The sequence below is a fragment of the Pygoscelis adeliae genome, unplaced genomic scaffold, assembly GCF_000699105.1.
Source record: "Pygoscelis adeliae isolate BGI_AS28 unplaced genomic scaffold, ASM69910v1 Scaffold116, whole genome shotgun sequence".
Taxonomy (NCBI): Eukaryota; Metazoa; Chordata; class Aves; order Sphenisciformes; family Spheniscidae; genus Pygoscelis; species Pygoscelis adeliae.
The window spans coordinates 1,663,729-1,688,658 of NW_008825080.1; the positions used below are offsets into that span (position 1 = coordinate 1,663,729).

Genomic DNA, 24,930 nt, shown 5'->3' on the forward strand with positions numbered 1-24,930 from the left:
TGGTTAATCAAGCTAAAATGCTCTTAGTCCAGATCTTTAATGGGAGAGGGACTAGGTATGAAGGGCAGTGGGTGGAGAGAGACTGATCAGCAAACAGAAGTATTTTAGCTCCAGAATAAACTTGTTTACTAGGTTGTACGTACAAACATAACTAAAGACCAGTCTTGCAAGACAAAACATATGGCTCATATCCTGCACATATGGCAGAGTCTGCATAACCACAGGTTGAGTAGCATGCATTTGCTCAGCAGTCTCACTGAATCCAGTAAGAATAATTATTCTTCAGTTGTGTTTGAAGTTTCTAGTAGTCTTATAGTTTCTAATATTCATGTTTATTCCCAGCTTAGTCATTTTAAATTGCTTTGTCAGATTCTGCAGGAAAATCTCTTGCTGTTATTCAGCAGTTAACAGAATGGAAGGAAGAGGAAGCAATTAAAAGATATCATAATAGTTCATGATGAAATTTGAGTATTAGGTTTGAATGTAGATTTCCAGTTTTTTCCAGCACAGAAATTGTTAGCAGAATATAAAATAAGTTCTCATGACAACAGAAAAGAAAATACTCTAGACCAAATCCAGTCTTTAAAATAAGCTGTTGTGTGCATTGAGGGTCAACTCTCACACATACACCTTTGCACAGGACAAGGCTTGATTTCATAAATCTTTTGAATACATACAGACAGAATGAAGCTGGGATTTGAGAAAATTAGCTAAGCACCCACTGGCCACTAGTCACTCTGAAGAATATCAGCCTCCAAAATGGTGTACAAAGCCAACAGTTCATATTGGGAGCTTGTCAACAGAAAAACACTTTTCCCTCCAGAAGTAGACTTAATGAGGCAAGGCTTTTGCTAATGAAGTCATGCTCTTTTTAAAATCAGTGGTCAGTAACTGGCATAGAAGTTACTTCCTGCCTGCAAAAAGCTGAGTACAACTGTTGGACAGTTGTCAGAGAAAGGATTTGTTAATTTGCCAATGCTAACATTAGCAAATAAGAAAATATCTCTATCTTATGGCTTTTACAAAATAAAAATTGTAAATGATCGTTTGACTTTCTTCCCCAGGTTGTACACCTTTGATGCATGCTGTGTCAGGACGCCAGGTTGATACAGTGAAGCTTCTGTTGAAGATGGGAGCCAATATTAATACTCAAGATGCTTGTGGACGTACCAGTTTATCTCTGGCAACTTATCTGGTACCAAGACTTGGGGGAGAAGGATGGAAAGATAGATCGAGTGAAGGGAGGAAATGTGCAGACCAAATAAGATTTCTTTTTATACTGCAGAAAGAAAAAAAGTACAAAACATTTGGTTCTAGAAAACTGTGAAATTTTAAAGTTTACTATAATGTAAAGCTGGAAGCGATGATTATTAGAAAAGGACCAGGACTCCTGTCAGAGTGTCCTTTCTCTTTTGGGTTGTAAAATCAGTGCATGGTATGGGGACCTTGCTAGATCCAGGGTCCTCTGTGTGGTTTCAAGAAAGCCACTTGCTTCCATGCACTGGAAAGTCCCCTCTTAATAAGCAGATTAATTTCTGCCCTCCCACTGTTAGCATCAGATTTTTATGCTCTAGAGAGGGCATTCCTATCTCAAATTCTGGTGGTCAGCAGGCATGTTTTCCTGACCGGAAATGACCGGTCAGGAAAAGCAATGACCCCGGGCATTGCTTTTTTTCACTATAGTGCTGGAGCTTGGATGGCCAGGTTAAGAACTTAAGTTTAAGGTGCCAGTGCAGATACGCAGATCATAAGCAATCCAACACCCCAATCAACCCACATGCAAGTGATAGTAGGGGCAGACATCCCATTGAGAAGTTTGGGAAGGAAGATGAGGTGCTCTTTGTCTGAAGCACACAAAGAAGAGGCGGCTTTGGGGAGACCTTCTTGCAGCCTATCAGCACTTAAAGGGGGCTTATAAAAAAGATGGCGGCAAACTTTTTAGCAGGGCCTGTTGCGACAGGACAAGGGGGAATGGCTTTAAACTAAAGGGGGGTGGATTTAGACTGGATAGAAGGAAGAAATTTTTTACACTGAGGGTGATGAAACACTGGCACACGTTGCCCGGAGAGGTGGTGGATGCCCCATCCCTGGAAACATTCCAGGTCAGGTTGGACGGGGCTCTGAGCAACCTGATCTAGTTGAAGATGTCCCTGCCCACGGCAGGGGGGTTGGACTAGATGACCTCTAGAGGTCCCTTCCAACCCAAACTATTCTATGATTCTATGATTCTCCTTAGTCTTCCACTCCTCACTGGAGGGAATTCAGGATTCAGAGAGAGGATGGGGACCAGGTGAGTTTGGCAGAGGGGTTGACCATGGGCTTCCATTATTAGTTGGACAGAAAGGAGGAAGGAATGTTCACCCATGCTGCATCGTATGAGTTATGGCTGGATGACCGCCAGTTCATTTAAACAGATACCATGGCAGCCTAATTAAATCACATCCCTTGCATCTAGCTTCTTCCTGCAAATTCAGGACAAAAACAATGTTGTGCTCAGCTCTGAGAGAAAATAAGTGTAGAAAATAGCAAAAGAGGCAGTCGCATTCAGTGCAAGGAGCATGCCCCACTTACTTGAGAATAAACATTTCCTCTGCCAGATATTTTCAAAAAATCCCATAATTAGTGTCATGCTCCTTTTTTCCTTCCTCTTTTCCCAGAGGGGAAAAACTATTCTTTGGAAAAAAAGAAATGACTGGAAAAGATTTAAACCACCCAGGCTTCGAAGTTTCCATTTCTGTTTCTGTAATGGATATAATCAGAGATCTAAAGAGCATTTGGCTGTGATGTCTGTCCAAAGAACCGAATTCAGCAGAGCTCCACAGTCACAATCGCATGCAGAATTCAGTGGTCTTGTACTTCCACCAGGAGCTGCAACAGGGATGTTCTGATTCCATCATTCCACACCTTTTCCCTACCTTTTTGGCTGGTAATGCCGATCTGACATAGCTCATACAGGAGGGAATGGTCTTTATCGATTGCCTGTGGAGGTTTGAACAAAACACTTAAACACATGCTTGATTTCCCTGGAACTTAAGTACATGCTGAAAGATTTACACAGTCACAACCAGATTGTTTACTTGCTTTTTTGTTGAGGTGATCAATAGAAGGTTTTAGTCCAAGAACTGATTCGTCCCAACTGTTTTGTTGCTGGTTTCAGTCTAACATTGTCACTAATTCAAACTTCTGCAACAATGTTTATAAGACCACACTCTAAGGCTTTCTACTATTGATTTGCCATCCCTGCTAAAATATCACAAAGGAAATTAGATTAAGTGCTCATGTTCTTGGTTTAACCTAGCATAATTAAATCCACTTGCAGGAATATGTGTAGCATTTGCTAGTGATACAGGAATTAGCAGGTTTTTAATCACTGTTTACTCAGTCGGTACTTGCCACAGCTGCAGAAAAACCAAAATGAAGTGTAAAGAAAACACCTTATCAAACAAATGAATGACCGAGCTAGTCTGAGACTCGGACTCCAAAGGGGAACTGCTTTCAGTGCTGAGACACCTCTACTGGGGAAACATAAGACCAGTTCCTCTGCTGGCAGAAACAGCTATAGTCACACATGGATGCCAGAACCACCAAGCAAAGGTCTGGCCTGATGCATTTCACTTTCCTCTTTGACATGCTCTAATTTCTTTTTTAGGGCTGGCTGGAAGGCTGTGTCAGCCTGCTCAGAAATGGTGCTAAGCAGAACATACCCGACAAAAACGGGAGGTTGCCACTACATGCTGCCACCGCAGAGCCTGACGTGAGGTATGTCGCAGGCTCCAACAGCATTTGCTGGTTGAATTTCAACAGGTAGTCACCAACACAAGCTACCCAGCGCAAAGGGGAGCCTGAGTCAGGAAGGTTAGCTGTGACAGTTACACTTGTGCCTTGCTCCTTTGTTTAGTGGTTATTGTAAAGTGGTTAGAGAGGAGGAAAAGCATTGTACGACACTTGGGTAACAGAGATACATGGCCAAGTAAGGTGAGGAGCCTGGTTTAAGATTACAACAGCAGAAGGGAAAAAAAAATTATAACAGAGATTGAAACCCTAGGTTTCCCCTGACCAAATACCTTTCTGCCACCACCCCACAAGAAATATTACAAGAAGCTCCTTCTCTGGACTTCTCCTCCAAGTAGCACGGCAAATGTGAGAAAAGTTTTCCAGACGACAACCTCTCTGAGAGCACCTACTGTAAAGGGGGAGCTGAGGTTTGGTGGACTGGCTTATTTTTAACTACTTTTACTGAAGGTGGAGTAACAACTACAGAGTGTCTTCACAAGAAGTCTTAAGAAAGATCCTCTTTGTCTCATTCCAGCCTGTGATAATAGAAAAGTTTAACAAATTTTGATTTGTACATCTGAATAAACTCACTCAAAAAACTCTCCTAAGTAAATCATATCTGGAAGGATAGGAAGACATTAGAGGCAGGTAAAACATTCAGTACATGCCAAATGTTCATGTGACTTAATCACTGAGTCTACAGTTTTGCTGCTGTCGCCATATCAGACTAGCCCAGATCTGTGTGCATTTCTGCTGATCTTGCTCTCCAGCTTTCTATAACAGCTTTATTCATTTTCCACGTTATCATTGCTTTTCATGCATCACTTGGAGAGAATAGTTTGAGGTTTCTGAAAAAGTACGGGTCACTATCATTAAACAAAGCCTCCACAGAAAGAAGACAATGTTTGTACAACACTGCACATGCTGCTACTTGAAAGGGAACAGTAATCTACTTTACCAGCAGCACACAGGGTTCCCTGAACGCTTTTCACATTCTCCATGGATACGGGCAGACCTTTGCTCTGCACAGGAGTTTACCAGTTGCTCAATTCCTTTTCCTCTGTCTTCTCACTGGGTTTGCTCCATGCCTAGAAGACATGCCTGCAGCACTGAGGGGGAGGCTTTTCCATCGCGGTCATTGTCACTCTCTTGAATCCCATGTCATTGCCAAAAGGGTATATGCAGTGGCCAGCTATGAAATGCTTTTTCAGCCAAGTTTGAAAGCTGGCAGCTCACTGCTACAACCCCATGTGCTGGACCACATGGAAAGTCAGAGACAGTGATCAGCCAATTTACGTATTGATTTGATAATTGATTTATGTGCTTCAGTGTGTTCCACAGAGCCTAAGAGGAAAGGTCGAAAGAGAATCCGTGGACTTCCTGATCTGTGCCTTTAAGAGTAGATATCAGAGAAATCTCAGCTGCATGGCTGAATATCTACATATTTGAATGGTAGCACTTATGTTGCCGTAATGGTCTAAAGATATAAGTGAGCCAAATTTGTTGCTGATAGAGGTTTTACACTCAAAGAATGAGATTTCCTACACATACACTGGTTTCATTGATTATATCTGGGGTTAAACTACAGAATTATGTATCAGATTATAAAACTATGTGATAAATGGGTATTACGAGCATATTATGGTTATCTTTCTGCTCACTAGTCCATTTTTACCCAGACCTATTTTCAGACGCTGAATTTCTGAGATTCTGAGTCATTGTGCCAAATGACCACAAAATGTCTCTTCCCTTTTACAAATTTTTACCAAACTAATCACAGCAACCCTAAAATGTCATCCTTTTCAGATTTCCTACAGTATGACTCCATTATGCCATTGGTTGTGTGATTTGGAAAAGGAGGTGTAACACGCCTTTTCTACAAGTATTTGTATCCATATACAAATGGATTTGAAGTCCTAGCAAAGCACTGGGATCTGCCCAGTCTTGACCCTTTAGGGATATTCTAGTTAGAAAAAACTAAATTTGGACTTCTGGCACCTGAAGATGGGGTTACCAACAGATAAGCTTTTCACCTGCAAAATTTCCCAAATTATCCCGAAGCAACTGTAAATGTCTTTCTTTTGAATAATTTACATTACCTAGTTGTTTATTACTGGGGGGTGGGGGGAAAGAACAAATTTGTCATGCAACATTCTCAGTTTGATCTGATCCACACACCTGAGCACAGTTCAATCCAAAAAACATACTGGAAGTTGTTGAAGATTGTCCTGATGAAAAGCAGCAAAAGATTTTCATTCAGTCTCCTATGCATGGGAATAAATGCCTGGTTGTATACATATATGTGTGCATTATCTGTACCTTTACCAGAGTTCCCTCCTTGACACTTCATCATCTTTTAATTTCCTTGCAAAACAGCATGTCTTTTAAATGTCCATATTTTGAAGGTTTCTAACAAATTCACACCTTCAGATGAGCCACAGATTTGCATTATGGTCTTATCTACGGATCCACTAAGGATATATCTTTCCTTTTGGTAGAATCATAAGAACTGTACATCCATGTTAGGATTTATGCTATTTGGCTTTGTTACAGCCTGTCACAGGATGGTCCTTTTCATTTCCATGTTCCACCCATGTACATGATCCAAACAGTTAGCATCCTACTATAAAACACAACCATCTTCACCAAACCTATAGTGATTTCAGAACATCTTCATAGGATAGATACCAAAAGGAAAAGAAAAGCAAAATCCATGCAGTGTTAAAAATATTATTGCACTTGAATAATATTTCATGTAACTATTTTATTGTAACTGTTCCCTCCACCAGAGGGGAGTGTTTGTAGTCTGTATTCTGTAAAATGTGAACCAATGCATTGCTGTATTTTATACCATAACAATGGCCCTATCCCAGCAGACACACTGTAAGGCCTTGTAAAATACTATTGGTTTGTGTGTATGTAAATATATAGTATGCATGCTTATATACACACACACAAACATGTACACAACATCACATTACTCCAAGAGTTAAGGAGAGTGAAAAATCTCTTTTAGAAACTGGTCATTAGCATTTCTGTTTGTTTAAAACTTTATAAAATAGGATGACAATGAATTGCTAAGCTACCAAAAACTGCACACGTGTATAATATTACACACTCGTATTCTAGCCTGGCAATCAGCACAAGAATTATTCCTAGTCGATGTGCTTTTAATTCCCAGCACTAAACTTCTGTTGTTACAGAAAGCCATAAAGTCCTATTTGCTTTTCTAGTATGACAAAGCTCAGACCTAAGATTCTGGCCTGTCCCCATCACTAATACTGATTTTTCCTGAAATTGCATGTTTTGTTTCTCAAAAAATGTCAATTTTTCAGGTTTAGTCAGGAGTACAGCACACTGATTATGTCATTGCTTCCGCAGGCTTCTGAACGTGCTTCTGCAGCAGTCAAATCTTAGTGAAATTAATCATCAGGACAATGAGGTGAGTGAGCTTGTGCTACAACTCACAGTCCCAGGCTCTGGGGGCATACCAGTCATGCTGTTCAGAAAGAGTCCACTGTACTATCAATTTTATGATGAGTCTATGCGCTAGTTAAAAATTTCTATAACGCTTTTGCTGAACTGCAAAGCATTATCTCATTTTTCCTACAATACATGACGCACCTTTAGGCTAATAAATATTCTCCAGATACTGCCAACTATGAGGTACCTTGAATCAGTCTCTTAACTCATTTCCCAAGACATGAGTTCGTTTGATTCTTCTGAAGTTAGACATTGAACTAAATCTTCACCTTTACCAATCACCCCGTCATTAGAGTACTGTTCTCAGGAAAAATATTGGAAAGCTGGTATTACACAGAACAGCCATGGAGCTACAAAAATTTATGCTATCCTCTGATCTTTAAAAAATTGTGCCCTGCATACATATATATAGTGTACACAGGAGAGTGTTAACTTCCCAAATTTGTTCTTCTCCAAATAGACAAGCCAAGACACAAGAGAGACTCTGGATGTCTTTTCGTATGTTTCTCTTCACTCTAATAATTGCTCAAGGACGCGTCTCTTCTCCATGGTGCCAGAACTGCCACAGGGTTGTTAATTTTCCCTCTTCCCATGAACCTTCCTTATCCACTGGATGGTTTGCAGACCCTGCTCACAACAACCTGAACCAGACGTATGCTTTGTCTTGGTGTAGAATTATAGTGCTAATGAATTGCATGGAACCATGGATCATAATTTCAAGCCATAATGTTTTGCTGTAATGCATTGCTACATGCATTTGTACTCGGCACTGGTGAGGCCACACCTCGAATACTGTGTTCAGTTTTGGGCCCCTCACTACAAGAAGGACATCGAGGTGCTGGAGCGTGTCCAGAGAAGGGCAACGAAGCTGGTGAGGGGTCTGGAGAACAAGTCTTATGAGGAGCGGCTGAGGGAGCTTGGGTTGTTTAGCCTGGAGAAAAGGAGGCTGAGGGGAGACCTCATCGCTCTCTACAACTACCTGCAAGGAGGTTGTAGCGAGGTGGGTGTTGGTCTCTTCTCCCAAGTAACTGGCGAAAGGACAAGAGGAAATGGCCTCAAGTTGCGCCAGGGGAGGTTTAGATTGGATGTGAGGAAAAATGTCTTTACTGAAAGAGTGGTTAAACATTGGACCAGGCTGCCCAGGGAAGTGGTTGAGTCACCATCCCTGGAAGTATTTAAAAGACGTGTAGATGAGGTGCTTAGGGACATGGTTTAGTGGGCATGGTGGTGTTGGGTTGACGGTTGGACTCGATGATCTTGGAGGTCTCTTCCAACCTTAATGATTCTATGATTCTATGCAATTTGGAACTTTTAGTCCAGCTCACTGTCATTTGGCACTGAGGAGATATGTGTTCAAGTGTCAGTACTAAGCCCTGAATATTCATGTTTTCTGAAAAATGTGGATCCTCACAAATGATTGCAGCTAATAGAGCTGTTCTCCTGGCATAAGTAAAACACTTCAGCTTTCCCATCTTACACTTGAGAAAAACACACCGATGAATGCATGAACACGTAAACAGTAAGAAATACATCTGGAGGTTTCATAGTTTCCACAACTGTGGCTTTCTGTGGGTTTATTTCTGAAGCCTGTGAGATGACAATGAGAAGAAACATTCCCTGAAAAAGCCTCGAATGTGAGCAAAACAAGTGTCACACTATATTTCCTACAGCCATTTCTTGGTTTTTCTCCTTTTATGTCCCCTATTGCTCGTTATTTTTTATAAATGTGCAATTGTTTGGCTGTCTTACCTTTAATACTATATTCTGCTGGATCTTCAGCTTTGACAGTTCTGATATCACTCTCATGCTTCTTCTCCCAAATAGCAGTCTATCTACAGATGCCACTCAAGGGTGGTATCACCATGCACAAATCAGATGGGTGCAGGCTAGACAGCCATTGGCTGCTGCAGCAGGCCCACACATGCAAGCTGTGGCTACAACCAGCTCAATGCTCTTTGCTCAGTTGGGTGCTCCGAAAGGACACATGGAATGTACGAATTATTAGAAAAGAAATAGAGAACAAAACAGGAAGCATCATTATTCTCTGTCTGAATCCTTGCTACACCCGCATCTTGAATGTCGGCTGCAAGAGTAATCTGAAAAAGGATATACAAGAAAAGGAACAGAAAAGAACTGCAAAGATGGTAATAGTTATGGAGTAGCTTCCTTTCGTGGGCAGGCTAACAACTAGAACAAACTAACTACAATAGGACTTTCAACTTGGCGTCTATGTCAGAGGGACGATATAATACAAGTCCATGGCATCATAAATTGCATAGAGAAGATGAAAAGAGAATTATTATTAACTGGTTTTTCCGTCTAAATTGATGGGTACATCTACAGAGATTATCAGGCAGCAGTTTTAAAGAAAATGAAAAGATTACTTTTTCAGAAAATTCATCATTACCTTGTGGAGGTCTGGATGTCACAGGAAGTCTTCAGCCTGATTACCAAATATTAGGTGACTGTATATCATCAAGCCTTGTTTCTTGTCTTTTCTCCCTAAGCATCTGCTGCTGACCTCTCTGAGCTGTGTTCCTGTACTAGAGACATCTTTGATCCCTACCCACAGTTCTCATACTCTTATGTTACAGCTGACTCTGTTGGTTACCACAACAGAAACAGAGAGAAAGTTGACTTTTCAAGGATTTTTCGTCCATATCAACAAACTGAGAGTGGATGACAGAAAGCTGGCCTGGTACACTGTAGCTTCTCCTCTTTCAGTGATTTTTCCTGCTTTCCAGGACAAGGGGTGAGGACCCATTTCCCAGCTGGAAATCACTTCACTGAAGCCTCGCTTCACAGCACTCACAGATGCTGAGTGTCCATCAACAGTACTAAGTCCCTTGTGTCAAAACCTTGGTCCACTGACGTCAATGGCAGAGCTCCCATTAATTTCAGTTAGGGCAGGATTTTACACTCATTTTTGGTTTTACAAAACCAAAACCCCCATGATTAAGCTTTGCAAACCTTAACTGAAAACAAAACTGCTCTTGTTCAACTGCTCTTTTTTTGTCATCACCCATACAAAAGCCATCTGGGGACTTGAAAAGCCTTATAAGATACCTGATGAGTGAGAGAAATTAATGTTAGGGCATTCAAGATTTTAGTTAGAAAATCACTGCTAACAACTTCCACTATTAATGCACTGATAAGCTGTCTGCATCAATGTTTTATAGCTCGTACTTTACCTGAGTTGTTGCCAATTGGCTTTATGGGGTTCTATGTCAAGTTTTAATTTCTTTTCCACTCTACATTTTTTTGCTTTTTATCATTTTGGAAACCAGGCAAGACCCTTGAAATGCATTTTCCCTGATAAGAGATAGTAAACAACACCTGCCCAAAGTAAAATGTTACCACATCAGAACAACACTAGCAATTTTTAAGAAACACATTGAATGAGTAACTTTATACAGAAAATCTTTAATATTATGGATGTAGAGTAACATATAGGTGTGTATAACAATGCTGATGAAGGTGCAAACACAGGCCATGAATTCTCTGATCTACCAAGACTGACTGAACACAGCTAAGATGGAATGAAAATGCAGGTCAATATCTTACCATTTGCTTTGTTTTCTCCCTAAACAGTAAATAAGAGATGTTCAGATTGTGACTTTTTTGTTGACATAACTGGTCCAGTTCCTTAGCTTGCGGATTAGTGCCAGCTAGAATACTTATTATGTATCAAAAATAAGACCTAAAATAAACATCACACTGTGTCATGCCAAAGCACCAGTCTAAAACAGGCTTTTCTCACAGGATCCAAACTGAGCAGTGAGGAACCATTCCCCAGCCATCATGGTCCTGACCACGCATTATTTATAACAGGCTATAGTCATGTACAAAAGCAGCATTCGTATTTGTATCCATTTTCTGTAACAACTCCAAAAAGCTAATTGCTTTGGTTCCCCCTTATGACTCCACTAATTCAGAAGCTGTTACTAATTATTCCAAATCAAGAGGGAGAGGGAAGAGTCTGTCAGTCCCAAATGGTTTCAGAACTGTCTAGCTTATCTACAGAGACTTGAAGGGTGCTCCTGTGAGTGACGATTATTTGCTCTCCGGGTTTGTGGCTTTCAGGGAATGACTTCACTCCACTGGGCTGCTTTCCACAACAGGCCCCAGCACACCCAGACTCTGCTGCACAAGGGAGCAGACCTGACTCTGGTGGACAAAGACTTCAAAACAGCTCTGCACTGGGCAGTACAGGTGAGCCATGGCCACGGTTTCACCAGGTAGTTGCTTGAGCTGAGCTGACTATTGTGGTATCCTAAATACTCCAAAAGCAATTATTTCGGCTGTGAAATGAGGAAAATGGATGCTGGGAATGCCCACTAACAGCCCCAGCATTTTCCCAGAGGACACGGATCAAGGATCTAACATCTTTGGAGAGCAAGGCGTACTTAATATAGGCTCAGCACTGTTGCCCTAAACAAAGCTATCATTTATCTCACTGGGACTATGTGTATGCTTCATGTCGAACTCATGCTTAAATTTTTCCACTAAATCAGGGTTGCAGAAATCAGCATCTTAAATAGTCTTGCCAAAAGCCTTTGGGAATAAAAAAATGCAAACACAAGTTAAAACATATTTAAACAGCTATAATTGTGGAATAATTAGCTGAAGGGTTGAGGCCCTACTTCTCTGGAGATTAAATAAGACAAGGAGCCAAACACATTTCCTGGTGAGCTGTATGTTCCTATCTCCTATGCAAAAAAACTGTCAAATTGCTAAAAATTACTCAGACCATCATTAGAGAAGAAAACCACACAGGTTTAATGTGGCATTAAATATTGTGTTAGGCAATTGGTAGTAAGTGGTCTAAAATATAGCATAATTTACTGAGTTATACCCAAACTTTACTGCAGAAAACTCCCCAGGTGAAATTATATAAATATGTTTTTACTTGCTTACTTGCCATAGCAAGTTCCGGTATCAATGTTCAAAACACCTGCACACCAGATAAGCAGAAATAGAACTTGCACAAAAATCCAGTAATATTTTCCTACAATGACTAAATATTTGCATCCTCACCTTTTGGTCTAAGTTCACTCATCTTAAAAAATCTGTCAACAAAGAAATTTAAAAGCTCTGAACTGCCACATACTATATTTGTAAATGAGTAAGGACATCTAGAACGAATAATCTGTTTCCTTCAACCACAGCCTCCCACAGATGGTTCACGTACAATAGGCTCAACTTCTGTTTTTCTGAAGTAGAGGTACATTTTGGCCTTTGCAACTGGTATTATTTCAACATGAGTTTTGTTTTTCTTTAATCCTAATCAGTCTGAAACTGGGCTACATCCCTTGCTATTTTGCCTTAGGAGTCTAAAGGTATCTACCCTAAAACCTGTTGTGCATTTTTACTAGGCTTACTCCAGTGCAGGCTGCTTCCAGTGGGAAATCTCTGAAATTCATGCAAGCTCCTGCAGGCTAGGCAATGGTCTGGATCATAGCTCTGGGAACAAGCTGTCTCTCAAACAGAAAGACAAAAGGGAATCGCCTTCATATCAGGACCCTCAGAGTTCCCCCCACACCTTAATCTTTCCCTGATTCTGTATTTTGTAAATTTTATTATTTAATTCGACCATTAACTCCCACCTCCACCCTTCTCTCACAAACGTGCAGAATAACTCTTGAGAAAAGGGGAAATTAAAACTGCACAAAATCCACTTGGCCTCAGGTGGAGGCAAATCACAAATCCCTCTTCTTTCTCCCTTCAAGCTGCTCCCAGAAATCAGAGGAAACGTGCAGGATGACCCCCTTCTTTTCCTTCTTGAGACACTCCTGCTATGAAGCCTTATAAATTGCTTCTTCCATCCACATACTTCTCCATATTCCAGGTCCAGAAGGGGTAGTTGAAATACCAGAGCATGGAATAGGTCTGTTAATATTTCTCTTACTCAAGCTTGACCAAGAAAAAATACTTTCAGCCAGTGCTCTCTGCTGCCCTATTAGACCCAGAAGAAACAGATACTATGGACAGGCACGACTTTCTTTGCTATGACAGAGAGCAGAACAACAGCTCTGCTGGGTGGGATTATCGTTATGTCTATTAGCCTTCTCCGTGGCTGCTGGAAAGGGGATATTTTTCCTTTAGGAATTGTATTAATATCTTCAGAGCTCAAGAGACTCACAGAGCTCGGGCAGTACCAGCTGCAGGGGTTGTTTTCAGCTGAATAGGGCCCTGTGTTTAATTTCATTTTTTAAAAATGCAGCAAGGGAAAGACCAGGCACTGCACAGAAACTTGTTTCAGAAGTTGCAGGAAAGAGGCAGTTTGTGCATACTGGGCTGAAACACAGAGTGGGACCACATAAAAACCATTGCCCGCCATTTGAAACCAAATTCTCAGTCATGTTTCATATGAAGTAATTGTTCCACACCGGCTGTTTCAAAGACCTCATGTTTGGTGCTTTGTCTCCCATTAGACAAATGGTGGCTGTGGAGTCCCAGCCACATAACTAGACAGCCCTTGCGCACATGAAGGTCTGCTCTATTGAAAAGCTCAAACCTCCTGCTGCTCGAGTTCACGTCTTCCGTGCAAATGTGTTACACTGATGTCAAAAACACACATCATTCTGGTTTGAAGTGAGAACATCTCATGTCAAATTTTTTACACATACAATATTTTTAAGAGCTGGTGCAGATAGGGCTATATTAGAAGGGTCTCAGGAGGTATTTCTCTCCTTTCACTGCAGCCAGCAGTAATTGCTGTAATGAAAAGGAAACACACCTTTGTAAAAAAAAAACTGTTTACTGATACTGGAACAAAGTGTAAAGCCATTCTAAGAGTTCTAGATAATGCTGTCATTGAAATCCTAGTAAAATATAGTATATACTATACAGTATACACTATCATACTACATACTACTGAATCATAATAATATTAGTAGTACCTTGGAAATAGCCTGGGAAGATTTGGAGTCTTCCTGCATTGCCTTGCCAGTTGTCATGATTTTTACTGGAAGTTTCTTTGTCTCTTTCTTAAAACTCTGGCTCCCAAAGTCATATGATTATGTAAAAATATCAGCTTTCATTTAAAGAATAAACAAACAATCAAACAAAGATTTCTTCTAAAGTGAAGAAATGCAAACCTCTAGGGACAAAAAGAAGGCAACTAAATAGAAGCCATTAAAAATAATATGCTGCCATGTGGAGCTGCACTCATGATTTTTTTATAGGTTGGAGTGCAAAGTTTTAAAAAATTACGAGCCTGTATATTTGCTCCATAGCAACAATGCAATTATTTCATTCCCCCGTTGCCTGAGAGCGAGCGAAATACCTGTATATCTTAAACACATTGTAAAAGCAAAGCATAGGCAATTATTCATTGTGTTTGGCTGAGCAAGCATGGCAGCCTCTCTGTAATTACTTGGAAGGTGAGACCACACTTAAATTTCAGGATCTCTAGGAATGAATCTCTCCATTGCGGCAGGGCATCTGGAGGACACAGCTGGCCATCCAGCCAGGGCAGAGGAAGGAGCCAGGGAAGGCAGCAGTGGCCTGGGGCCAGGGAAGGCAGCGGTGGCCCAGGGCCAGGGTCTCTCCCAAGGGATCACTGCGCTCCTTCTCTCTGTCCAGCACCCCATTTTTTTTCTGTGGGCTGCCTACAGTGGAAGAATTTAGAGAGACTGCCAAAGACTTCTTAAAACTTAGTGGATGTTTCTCCATGGCAGACATGTTTGTTGTTGGATTAGGCCAGAAAAGGTGCATTTGCTAGGCACGGTTCACAGTCTTGTTGGTTTCAGGCAGATTTCTTTCACTGCAAAATTGTACTTGTTTTCTCCCTGTTTCATCCAGTTTTCTAGGGATAGCTAGAAAGGGAGAGTAGTGATTTCTTCTTTTATTTCACTAAGCTTTATCAACAATTTTGGCTGTTAGCAAACAAATGAAAAACAGATTCAATTTGCTTTTTTTAAGCATACCCTTAAAAAATCCCTTTCTTGTGTAAATATTGTCATTCCAGCAAAGGTACAGCTGTTGCTCATGGAGGCTGGAATGTTGCATAGCAGCAGGGCTCTACAGAGTGAGCTGTCAAGTTGCAAAACAAGGAGGAAGACAGTTTGCAAATAGTTTTGAGTAAGGAATAAACTTGCTCCAATACCATCAGAAGCTTTTTCCAAAAAGTGCCCTGAACATTTGTGACAATGTCTGCAATAGCAAATTAAATGTGCTTGAGTCTTGGCTTTGGCATGGAGGCCAACTACCACAGGACAGCCTGTGTCCCTACTGCTAAATCCTCTTATTCTGTAAAACAGGATGGTCATATGCAGACCACTTATTGGGAATGGTCTGTGGCCCATGCTAGCTCCTGTACTATGTCCAGGACTAGTGGGGAAAGTGTTAATTGACCCAAGTCAAAACTATGCCAGGGAGGATTTTAAAAATTTTACAGGGCAACCAAGTTCCAATGCACAGGGATGTTCCCTAGTGCTACTTAGTGTTTTATATAGCTGTAACCTATTTCCCCACTTTCATGTATGTCAGTTCATAAGCCAAAGTCCCTTTTGTGACTTGTACATGGTACAGCAGTACAATATACAAACTCATCGGTACAACCAGATCATCAGAAAAACTGCCTTTACCTGAAATAATTGACAGTTAAACAGTAAGTCCTTCAAGTATGAACATGCTGTTGACAGTGTAATTATTCATGCCCATCAAATTTCCAAGGAAATAAATTGCAGAACTCCCACTGAGCTTAGTAGGAATTTGTCTCAGGCAAAACCTGTAGGTAAGTACAGGATAACTGCCAGTCCTCTTCCCAGCACACAGGCTATGTGTAACTCTGCAAGTGGGTGCCAGAACATGAGTAATGTACACGCACAACACTTTTTGCATATCTATAAAATGTCCTCATCTCCTATGCCTGATAAAAAGGCACTGGAAGACAAATGTTTTCATTTCTCTGATAGTAGTAAGAAATAAATCCTTGTTCTACTGCGGAATAAAAGATGACCTCTTTTTCAAAGCACATAAACAGCTCATCCAGAGAAATCAGTCCTCACAACAATGTACTAGCGGGGGAAAGCTGCCAAGTAATTTTAGTCATAGCCATAGTCATTGACTCACATACACACTTTTTATAGAAGACTCTAAGTGAAAATAAATTCTCGGAGAGACTTGGCCAGTATTTCATGCAGTTTTTTGTTTGAGCAAAGAGAGGGTAAGAGAGGCAGGGACATATGATAGCCATAGAGATATGTCTTCATGACTGCCTTTGTCATTTGGTAGCTTTTCCAACACCCACTAAGGCTGCTGAGAGGATAATATTTTGAAGACACCACATCCCCTAGTTGTACCAGAGGCAGCAGTGCTCTGAGGACCACAGGACAAAGTATCCTGTACAACACCACCACATTCTCTTTCCAAGAGTACCACAAAGTCAAGCCAAGCTGGGTCGCTCTGAGTCTGCAAGAGAAACTGTATCAGTGGGTGTTTGAGGCTGAAGGACTAGGGTTAGGAGAAGACAAATGAGCTGCTCTCTGAGCTGTCTGAGTCTCACCAATGTAACTACAACGGCGTCAGTAGAGTTGTTGTTAATTTACATTGGTTTGCCATCAGAAACACACCCTGTGAAGTGCCTGGGCTGCATCCAGGCAACTTCTGGCAGTTTCCCTGGCAGGAGGAAAGCTGAAGATGGTATTATGGATTGTTCCTTTCCTCAGCACAGGGCCCAGTTGTCTCTGTCCCCTAAGGGCACAGAAACCACAGGGTGCTCTGAATTTTTGTGCTCGTTCTCCACTGCCAACACAGCCATCTGGCAGCCAGGGCATGGCAGCAGTGGAGGTAGAATGAATGTGTTTCCATTCCTCAGCTTTCCCTAGCGTGGAGTACAGAGGGGGGATGCTGGAAGTCCTTAACAATGGGAGAAAGCTCCCATGTGTGCAAAACTCTTCAGCAAGCCAAGTTGCCAGCTTTATGGACGTTTCTCACTGCACTATGTTTGCTACAGACTAGAAGGAGCCACATTATGTTTCTGCTCTTGAGTTTGGCATTCTCCGTGTTTAAAACTGCAGCCACTGCATCTACAACAAGACAGGGATGTGTTGTTCTGATACAGCCTTAATACCTGATTCCAACCACAAATATCCTCACTGTTAATGCAACATTATTTTTGTCTTGCTGTGATTCTAGGGTGAAATTCTGAACTCGTGTTACAGTAAAGATAATGACATAACACACTACCATGGTGCTCTGAATATGAACATGAGGAAAACTGCACTTCAGTGAAATGAATCTCATAAGGGAAAAAATTGTACTGGAAGAACAGTTTGGTTTTGCCAGTATAGCTGTAACTGAACACAGGGCTTCTGCCAGCAAAACCTTGAGTCAAAGATCAAGACTTTTCAAGCCCCAACCAACAGAGCCATGTGGAAAAAGTCTGTGGAATGGCTTTTGCTTTCAGTAAATACTGAATTTCAGAATCATAAAGGGAAAAAAAAAGGTGACTTTGAAAGGAAAGATGTATTTACCAATGTAATAACTTCAACTGGAGTTATAAAGGAAAAAAAGTCCACAGACAAGTTATTTGTTCAAATTTTGCTATGGCTTGCTCAACAAATACTTAAAATGGCTTGTTTCTTTATTTCAGCAAAGGAGAAAAAGATCTTTGCTTTTTTTTTTTTCAATGGCCCTGTTGGTGTTACAGTCAGTTTCATATTAAAGTATGCTATGTGTGTTTGTGAAGGATAAGAAAGATAAAAGGGTTGGGAGACCAGCCAGCATTCTGTAACATAAAACACAAACAGCACCCAATGATGCACAAAGATGGTTTCCAGGAGGAAACAGAAGTACTGATGCAAATTTTATTTAATCTATAGTAATTTATGGTGCCTCTTTATAAAAGTAAGTTACCTCCCAGAGTAGTCCAATGGGAATAGTATTTGCCTGTTGCTACAGAAAGGAGTGAAATAATGGTTAAAATAAGCCATTCAGGGTCAGAGCAGAAGGACATCAAAGAGAAAGTCAAAGCTTTGGATTCACAGGTGTGGAATTGAAAGAGGAGGGAATATAGAAGAAGAGACAGCCCTAAAGTGCAATGCTAATGATAAGCAACATCAAGAGCTGCTAGTGGGGAATTTCCATCCAGCAAAGCTGGCTATAGATATAGGAAGGTTTTAAACTGCACACTAATACGAAGAGACAGAAAATATAGACAAAATAATACAACCTAACCACATAATCTCCAGAGGCATTCACTTGGAAGAAAAATACTTTGTCAGGGTTTCCTGAAAACAGTTAAGTGGGCCATAGCTTGTCCCTCTCCCCCTCCCACCTCTACATTACTGGTAGCCACAAGCCAGCTTAGCAGACTCCCTTTACATGATTCTTCTCTTTGGCATTGAAATATCTAGTTCACTAGAGTATTCTGACAAGGGGAAAATATTAACCCTCTATACAGTACAGTGAAGAAGGAAAACATTGTACTATGTATGACTGAAGACCTGACAGAATAAAATGCAATGTTATGGTAGAATATTACGTAAGTGACAATAAACTTCCCAAGTAAAATTACCGTTCTACATTATCAGTTGGACATACAAAGGGCTGAAGTATAAGAACAATGGCTGTAGTAACAATGAGGTAGAGTAACAAAGACATAGGTGAAAAAAGTGTCAAAACCAGAAAAGTGTCCCAAACTTGCAGGATTCTCCTCATGGCACTTGATTCGGTGGATACTTCCTGAAGAATTATTTTCTTATTTTGAAAGCACTGAGTGATACAACTATCAGAAGTTGGGCTTTTTATTAGTCAACCTAAAGAAAATGGAGTTGTAATCAAGTGAAAGTGACCCTGTTAGTGAATTTGTTGTTTGCCACTGTCTGGAGATGACACAAATCTCAGAAAAAAACTTGCATAAAGCACAATGAGAGTTTGCCTTGCAAGGACTCCTGGATTGAGGCTTTAGGACATTTCTTCTTCATGAAGTAAGTTTAATTTAGGTGAGTGATCTAAGAAAGAAAAGTTCACTGAGCAGAATGAATAATGGGTGGAAGCAGATAAAGGTGTGAGATGGGACAAAAGTGTAAAGAAAACTGTGGGTGGAGCCCTGCAGAATTATACAGAAACACATAGCAAAAATAACTAATAATCTCTGAGAATGTTGCTGAAAAGCATTTGAATACAAAAAGGGAAGACAAAATGTAGGGATACATACAGTAAGGTTACAAAAACATGTCATTTTCCTATGGTAAATTTACCGCTGAACATCCTGGTCTAACAATAGTACTGTGGTTCATGGTAAATTTACCACAGGAAGACTACATTTTTGGTGACGTCAGCTCAAGGCTATCAATCTAAGAATAAGGGCAGTGTAAGCATTTTAAAAGGATCTTGTGTGCAACTTAAAAAAGCTGAGATGAATGTAAAGATAAGACGGCCTTCCTAAGAAGAGAGAGCTGGAAAGCCACAGAGCAGTTGGCCAGAGATCTCTTTCATCAGAAGGTTCAAAATATTAGGAAATATCCTTTGATTACTTAGAAAATTTAATTAGCAATTTGATTGAATTGTTAGAACAGAAATTTCATAGCCATCTTCAAAGCAATTATTGCTTCCTCAGATAAGAAGCTATTGGATATAGTATGTTTGAATGTCAATTAATCAGTTAAATACCATGTAGTAAAACATAGAAATACTGGAAAAGTGCCAACAAGATAAAGTTCATCACATGGTACGGAGAGCTTGTTAAGCAGGTCGTGAATAGAGTGATCATAAAAAGTCCAGTTCTTTGTCCCTTTCTGGTTTGAGCAGTACATGCAATTTTAGTCACACTGAATGACGTCAATAGCACAATTTGTACAAGCACAACCTGCTATAATGGACCCAGAATTCAGTCCGAAGATAGGATGTCCCAGTGGGGAAGAATAAGGACAAATGCAATCAAAATCAGCCCAGGGACTTAGATCACACATCATATATTCTCTATCAACCACATTGAGGACAGTTCAAATAATCAATCTTTGCAGGTGGACATCTCACAGACAGTTCAACCAGGGATTTACCATCCAAATGTTTTCATTTGTTCCATAATGAGGTGACAAAATACAGAACATGTATACAACCCACAGCTAGAATCAAATTAGAGGGACACTAAGCACTTCATGGGTCAGGTTGAAATTCAAAATTATTTTGATAAATTGTACGAATTAACTGAAATTAATAAAATAGCACTATGTACAGAACTGTGAAAAATTAAAGCTGTTTGTATAAAATGAAGAGTAGTAGACTAGTAGACTAGTGGATTACGAAGTGAGTAGGAGTTTAAATTATGGTGTTTATACAAAACAAACAATCATTCTGGGACGTATTAACAGGAGTGTGATACATGTGGGCTACAGGAAGCAGCAATGTCATTTTCAATGTCAGGAGAGAAGCCTCAGCTGGATAATTATGTCATTTGGGGTGCCACGGTTGAAGAAAGCTATAGACAAACTGGAAAGAGGCCAAAAGCAAGCACCAAGTATGATAAGTGGGTTGAAAAACTTGACCCATGAAGAGAGGTTGAAATGGTTTGTTTAGTCTAGAAAATGGAAGATTGGTGGGAGTCAGAACAGTCTGTAAATGTATAAAATGCCAGTAGGAACGGTGGGAAATTGCTTGTGCAAATGCTAAGAGTTGTGCAAGAACATTGAGGGACTGAAACTGTAGGTGCAGGATGTGAAATTTGGACTTGGCAAGACAGTACAAAATTAGAGGAATAGTAGTGTCACTAGAACACAAATACAGAAACAGTAAAGATAGTGCATGTTAATAATTTTTTGTACCAAAACTGACTTGCAGAAGGGTGGTAATAGACAGATGTTTATTGTGGTAGTACTAGAAGTATATAATAGACTTCTAGATTCAGTTAGCCCTGAATGTGACTAGAGATTTCTCTGATGCTAGTGACCAAAAAATGTAACTGAGAATTATGCTAGTGTGGAGGACATTGACATTTGACATAGGGACTGGAGAATAAAATGAACAATTATTCATAGGACCTTGGTATTCCTGCACATGAAGGTCAACATTTTTTTATCATTAGATATTCAGACAACTAATCAACAAAATTAATAATAATTTTGACATGGTTAATGAGGACATTATAAAATGCCTGGTGATAGAAAATAAGCTTGGATGGCATGATCATGAGTAAACTTTGAATTAAACAGGTGAGTAAACAAAGTACATATGAAACAAAATTCCTGATTTCAGAGGGACACATTTTGGTAAATTAAAGGAATTCTCAGCTGGAGTGAGAAGCTCTGGGACCAGCAGGTTCCAGGGACCTGGAATGTATCCTGTCAATGGTGTGAAATCCTGCAAAAACAGGAATCTGTATCCCAAGAGTGGAGAAGAAAAGTGTGTAGAAGAGGCTTGAGATATAACAGATGACTATCCATCTTTAAAATATATCTTTAGAATAAGTAGACATCTTACAAAATAATAGGCAAAAGTATGGAGAAGCAAAAGAATTTGTATTTCAAAATCAAGAAGTAAAGAGTAATAATTAAATGTTGAATAGAGGTTGGAAGGAAATGAGTTGCAGGGATAAGGCTTGAAATCAATCTTGCTTAATATTTTCATGATAACTTGGCACAAAATACAGGGGCTTTCTGATGAAATCTGCCAATAACAAAAAACTGGAAGACATTAACAGAAAAGAATGGGGATATCATACAGGGGAAGCTGGATCGCCTTCAAGTCTAGAGTAATACAAAGAGGACAAAATTTAATAGGATAAAACATTTAAGTCATGCACTTGGGTGCTAGTAACAGAAGGTATTCCCAGAAACTAGAAACTCTATGTTTGGAAACAACTATGGAAGAGAAGTACCGAGGTATAAAGGGTTATTCCGAAATGACTAGGAGCTTCCAATTGGACACAGCTGTGAATAAGGCAAATGCTGTTCTGTGACATACCAAAAGAGGTATTTCTAACACAAATAGGGAAGAGCTAGTGTCATTGTACAAAGACCTGGCAAAAATGTCAGTGTATGACTAGGTACAATTTTAATCACCCTTCTCCAAGGATACACAACTAAAACACAAAAGGAGAAGGGTTAGTAGGTTGATGAGAGAAATAGAAAGCATATTTTACAAGGAAAACTTAAAAGACCTCGACTGATTAGAGTAGCAAGAGGACAGCTCAGAAGGGATATGATGATTATCTATAAATACATCTGAAGAACAAATACCAGTTAGAGGAAAGAAGTATTTAATCTAAATAATAATGCTGGCACAGAAACAAAGGGACATAAATCAGCCGTGAGTATGAATAGAAATTAGAGATACTAATCATCAAAGCAAAAAAGTCCTTGAACTGCCTTCCTTTGGGAGTAATGGGGACAAAAAAGCTAACTGCTTTTAATGGACACAGTAAGTTTATGAAAGGGATGATGTAACATATCTGCAAGTGATTGCAGGGATTGAATTTGATGATCTAGAAAGACCTTTCCAGCCTTGTGTTTCTGTGTTGTTATTGTCCTGGGTTTCAACTGGAATAGAGTTGGTTTTCTTCCTAGTAGCTGGTACAGTGCTGTGTTTTGGATTTAGCATGAGAATAATGTTGATAACACACCGATGTTTTAGTTGTTGCTAGGTAGTGCTTACACTAGTCAAGGACTTTTCAGCTTCCCATGCTCTACCGACTGAGAAGGCTGGAGGTGCACAAGAAGCCGGGAGGGGGCACAGCCAGGACAGCTGACCCAAACTGGCCACAGGGACATTCCATACCATGTGACGTCATGCTCAGCATATAAGCTGGTGGGAGTTGGCTGGGGGAGCAGCAGATCACTGCTTGGGGACTGGCTGGGTGTCAGTCGGCAGGTGGTGAGCAGTTGCGTCACTTCCCCCCCACCCCCCCGTTTTTGTTTTTCTCTCTCTCTCATTGTTTTACTTTCCATTACAACATCATCATCATCATCATCATCATCACCATCATCATCATCACCATCATCATTACTATTATTATTATTATTATTATTATTATTTAAATTATTAAACTGTTCTTATCTCAACCCATGAGTTTTCTTACTTTTGCTCTCCCAATTCTCTCCCCCATCCCACCAGGGTGGGGAGTGAGCGAGCGGCTGTGTGGTGCTCAGTTGCCGACTGGCATTAAACTACAACAGTTATAAAAAAATCGTTAATCCTTTTTCTCTATTCCCACCAGGTTAAGATATAAACTGTTCAGTTTCATTTGTGGGTTAGAGAACAATGTCAACTTTCTATTAAGACACTGAAGCACTGGAGCAAACTAGCTAAGACAGTGTTCAAGAACCACTAGAGCAAATATTTGCCATGGCTTTCCTAGGTGTACTTGGACAGGCTTACAGAAATGGGTTGGTCTTTTGAGGTCCTTTCCAACCCTAAATTTCTATGAGAAAATATAGGCTCCTATCTTTCTGGACTCTGGCTTAGCAAAACAGCAAAAACCCCAAGTTATTTCTGAGAAAGCTGTTGAGTAATTTACAGTCTCTAACTTCTGGAGATATTTGCAGTGGTACATTATTTATTATTTTTCCAGTGTTCAAAGTGTTCTAGGAAATTCATAAAGCAAACCCAATTCCCAGCAGGAGATTGGAAGCTTTTGGCTTTCATACCTGGAGAGTCTGGTATACACAAAACAAAATACCATTATTGTATTTAGCCTTCTCTAGCAGACAAAATGCGGTTTGGTGTGAGCTCCATTGTAAAATGCTTTTCTTCTCTGAACTTCCTCCCAGAGTGGCAACAGGATTCTGTGTTCCATCATTCTGGACCACTACCAGGGACCATCAATAATAAACTACGATGATGAGAATGGCAAAACATGTATGCACATTGCTGCTGCTGCAGGCTACAGTGATATTATCAGTGAGCTGGCTAAAGTCCCAGAGTGCAACCTGCAGGCCCTTGATGTGGATGACAGGTAACCATGGAAACTCTGAAACTGAAATTGCTGCTTCCTTTCTATTAACCTGAGACTAGCTCTGTTTATTCTAGAATCGTGTTTCCTGTTTCACAGGCTATGGCCTAGTTAATGAACTGCACTTACAGAGAACCATGCCTGCTCAGAAACACTGCAAAGCAGTCCAGCTCACATATACCATATCTAGTATAATAGCTGACTAGTAGTAAGTTAGTTAACGTTGTGTTTCTGGTAGGAAATGATAAGATTATGTGTGAAAGGACTTTGTCACCACTTGACTTAACTTCTTTCAATCAAAAGTGGACATTATTTTCAAAACAATAGAACAGGATCCTACAACTTGAAGCTAGGATCCTGCTGCTATTTGTATTTAAGAAATGGCAATGTTCCCTTGTTGCATTTAAGATGCTAACACAGTATTCCTATAGGACCAGAGGACCTTCACCTTCCATTCTGACAAAGCATTTGATTCCTTCCAGGATGAAATTGCTATATCATAAGTGCAGAAGGGTCATCTTCTTTCCTCTTTTTCACCCCACACCTACCTCCCTTGGAACTTTGCTTGTAAATTTATTTAATCAAACAGAACCAACTGACTGTTCGCATTGATTATCCTGCCAGTGGAGCAAAACCCAAGGTTTTCTTGGCTTAGGCCTTCAGGTACTTAAAATAATAGCATTCTTGATGGAAAAGTGCAATAAAATGGAACAGAAATAAAACCAACAGGGTCCTGGAGAAGTTTCTAAGCATCAGTAAAATGTAGTTGAGAAGGC

At 40.2% G+C, this 24,930-nt stretch overlaps 1 protein-coding gene across 1 annotated transcript in view; it reads left to right on the forward strand.

The window, feature by feature from the left end:
• The window catches only part of ANKRD55 (ankyrin repeat domain 55), a 52,507-nt gene that overhangs the window by 8,166 nt on the left and 19,411 nt on the right, over positions 1–24,930 (forward strand). The window contains exons 3-7 of the mRNA XM_009326929.1: positions 1,065–1,195; positions 3,650–3,759; positions 7,156–7,216; positions 11,341–11,469; positions 23,973–24,157. Of these exons, the coding sequence (XP_009325204.1) occupies positions 1,065–1,195; positions 3,650–3,759; positions 7,156–7,216; positions 11,341–11,469; positions 23,973–24,157 (616 nt within the window). The remainder of the gene's footprint in view (positions 1–1,064; positions 1,196–3,649; positions 3,760–7,155; positions 7,217–11,340; positions 11,470–23,972; positions 24,158–24,930) is intronic.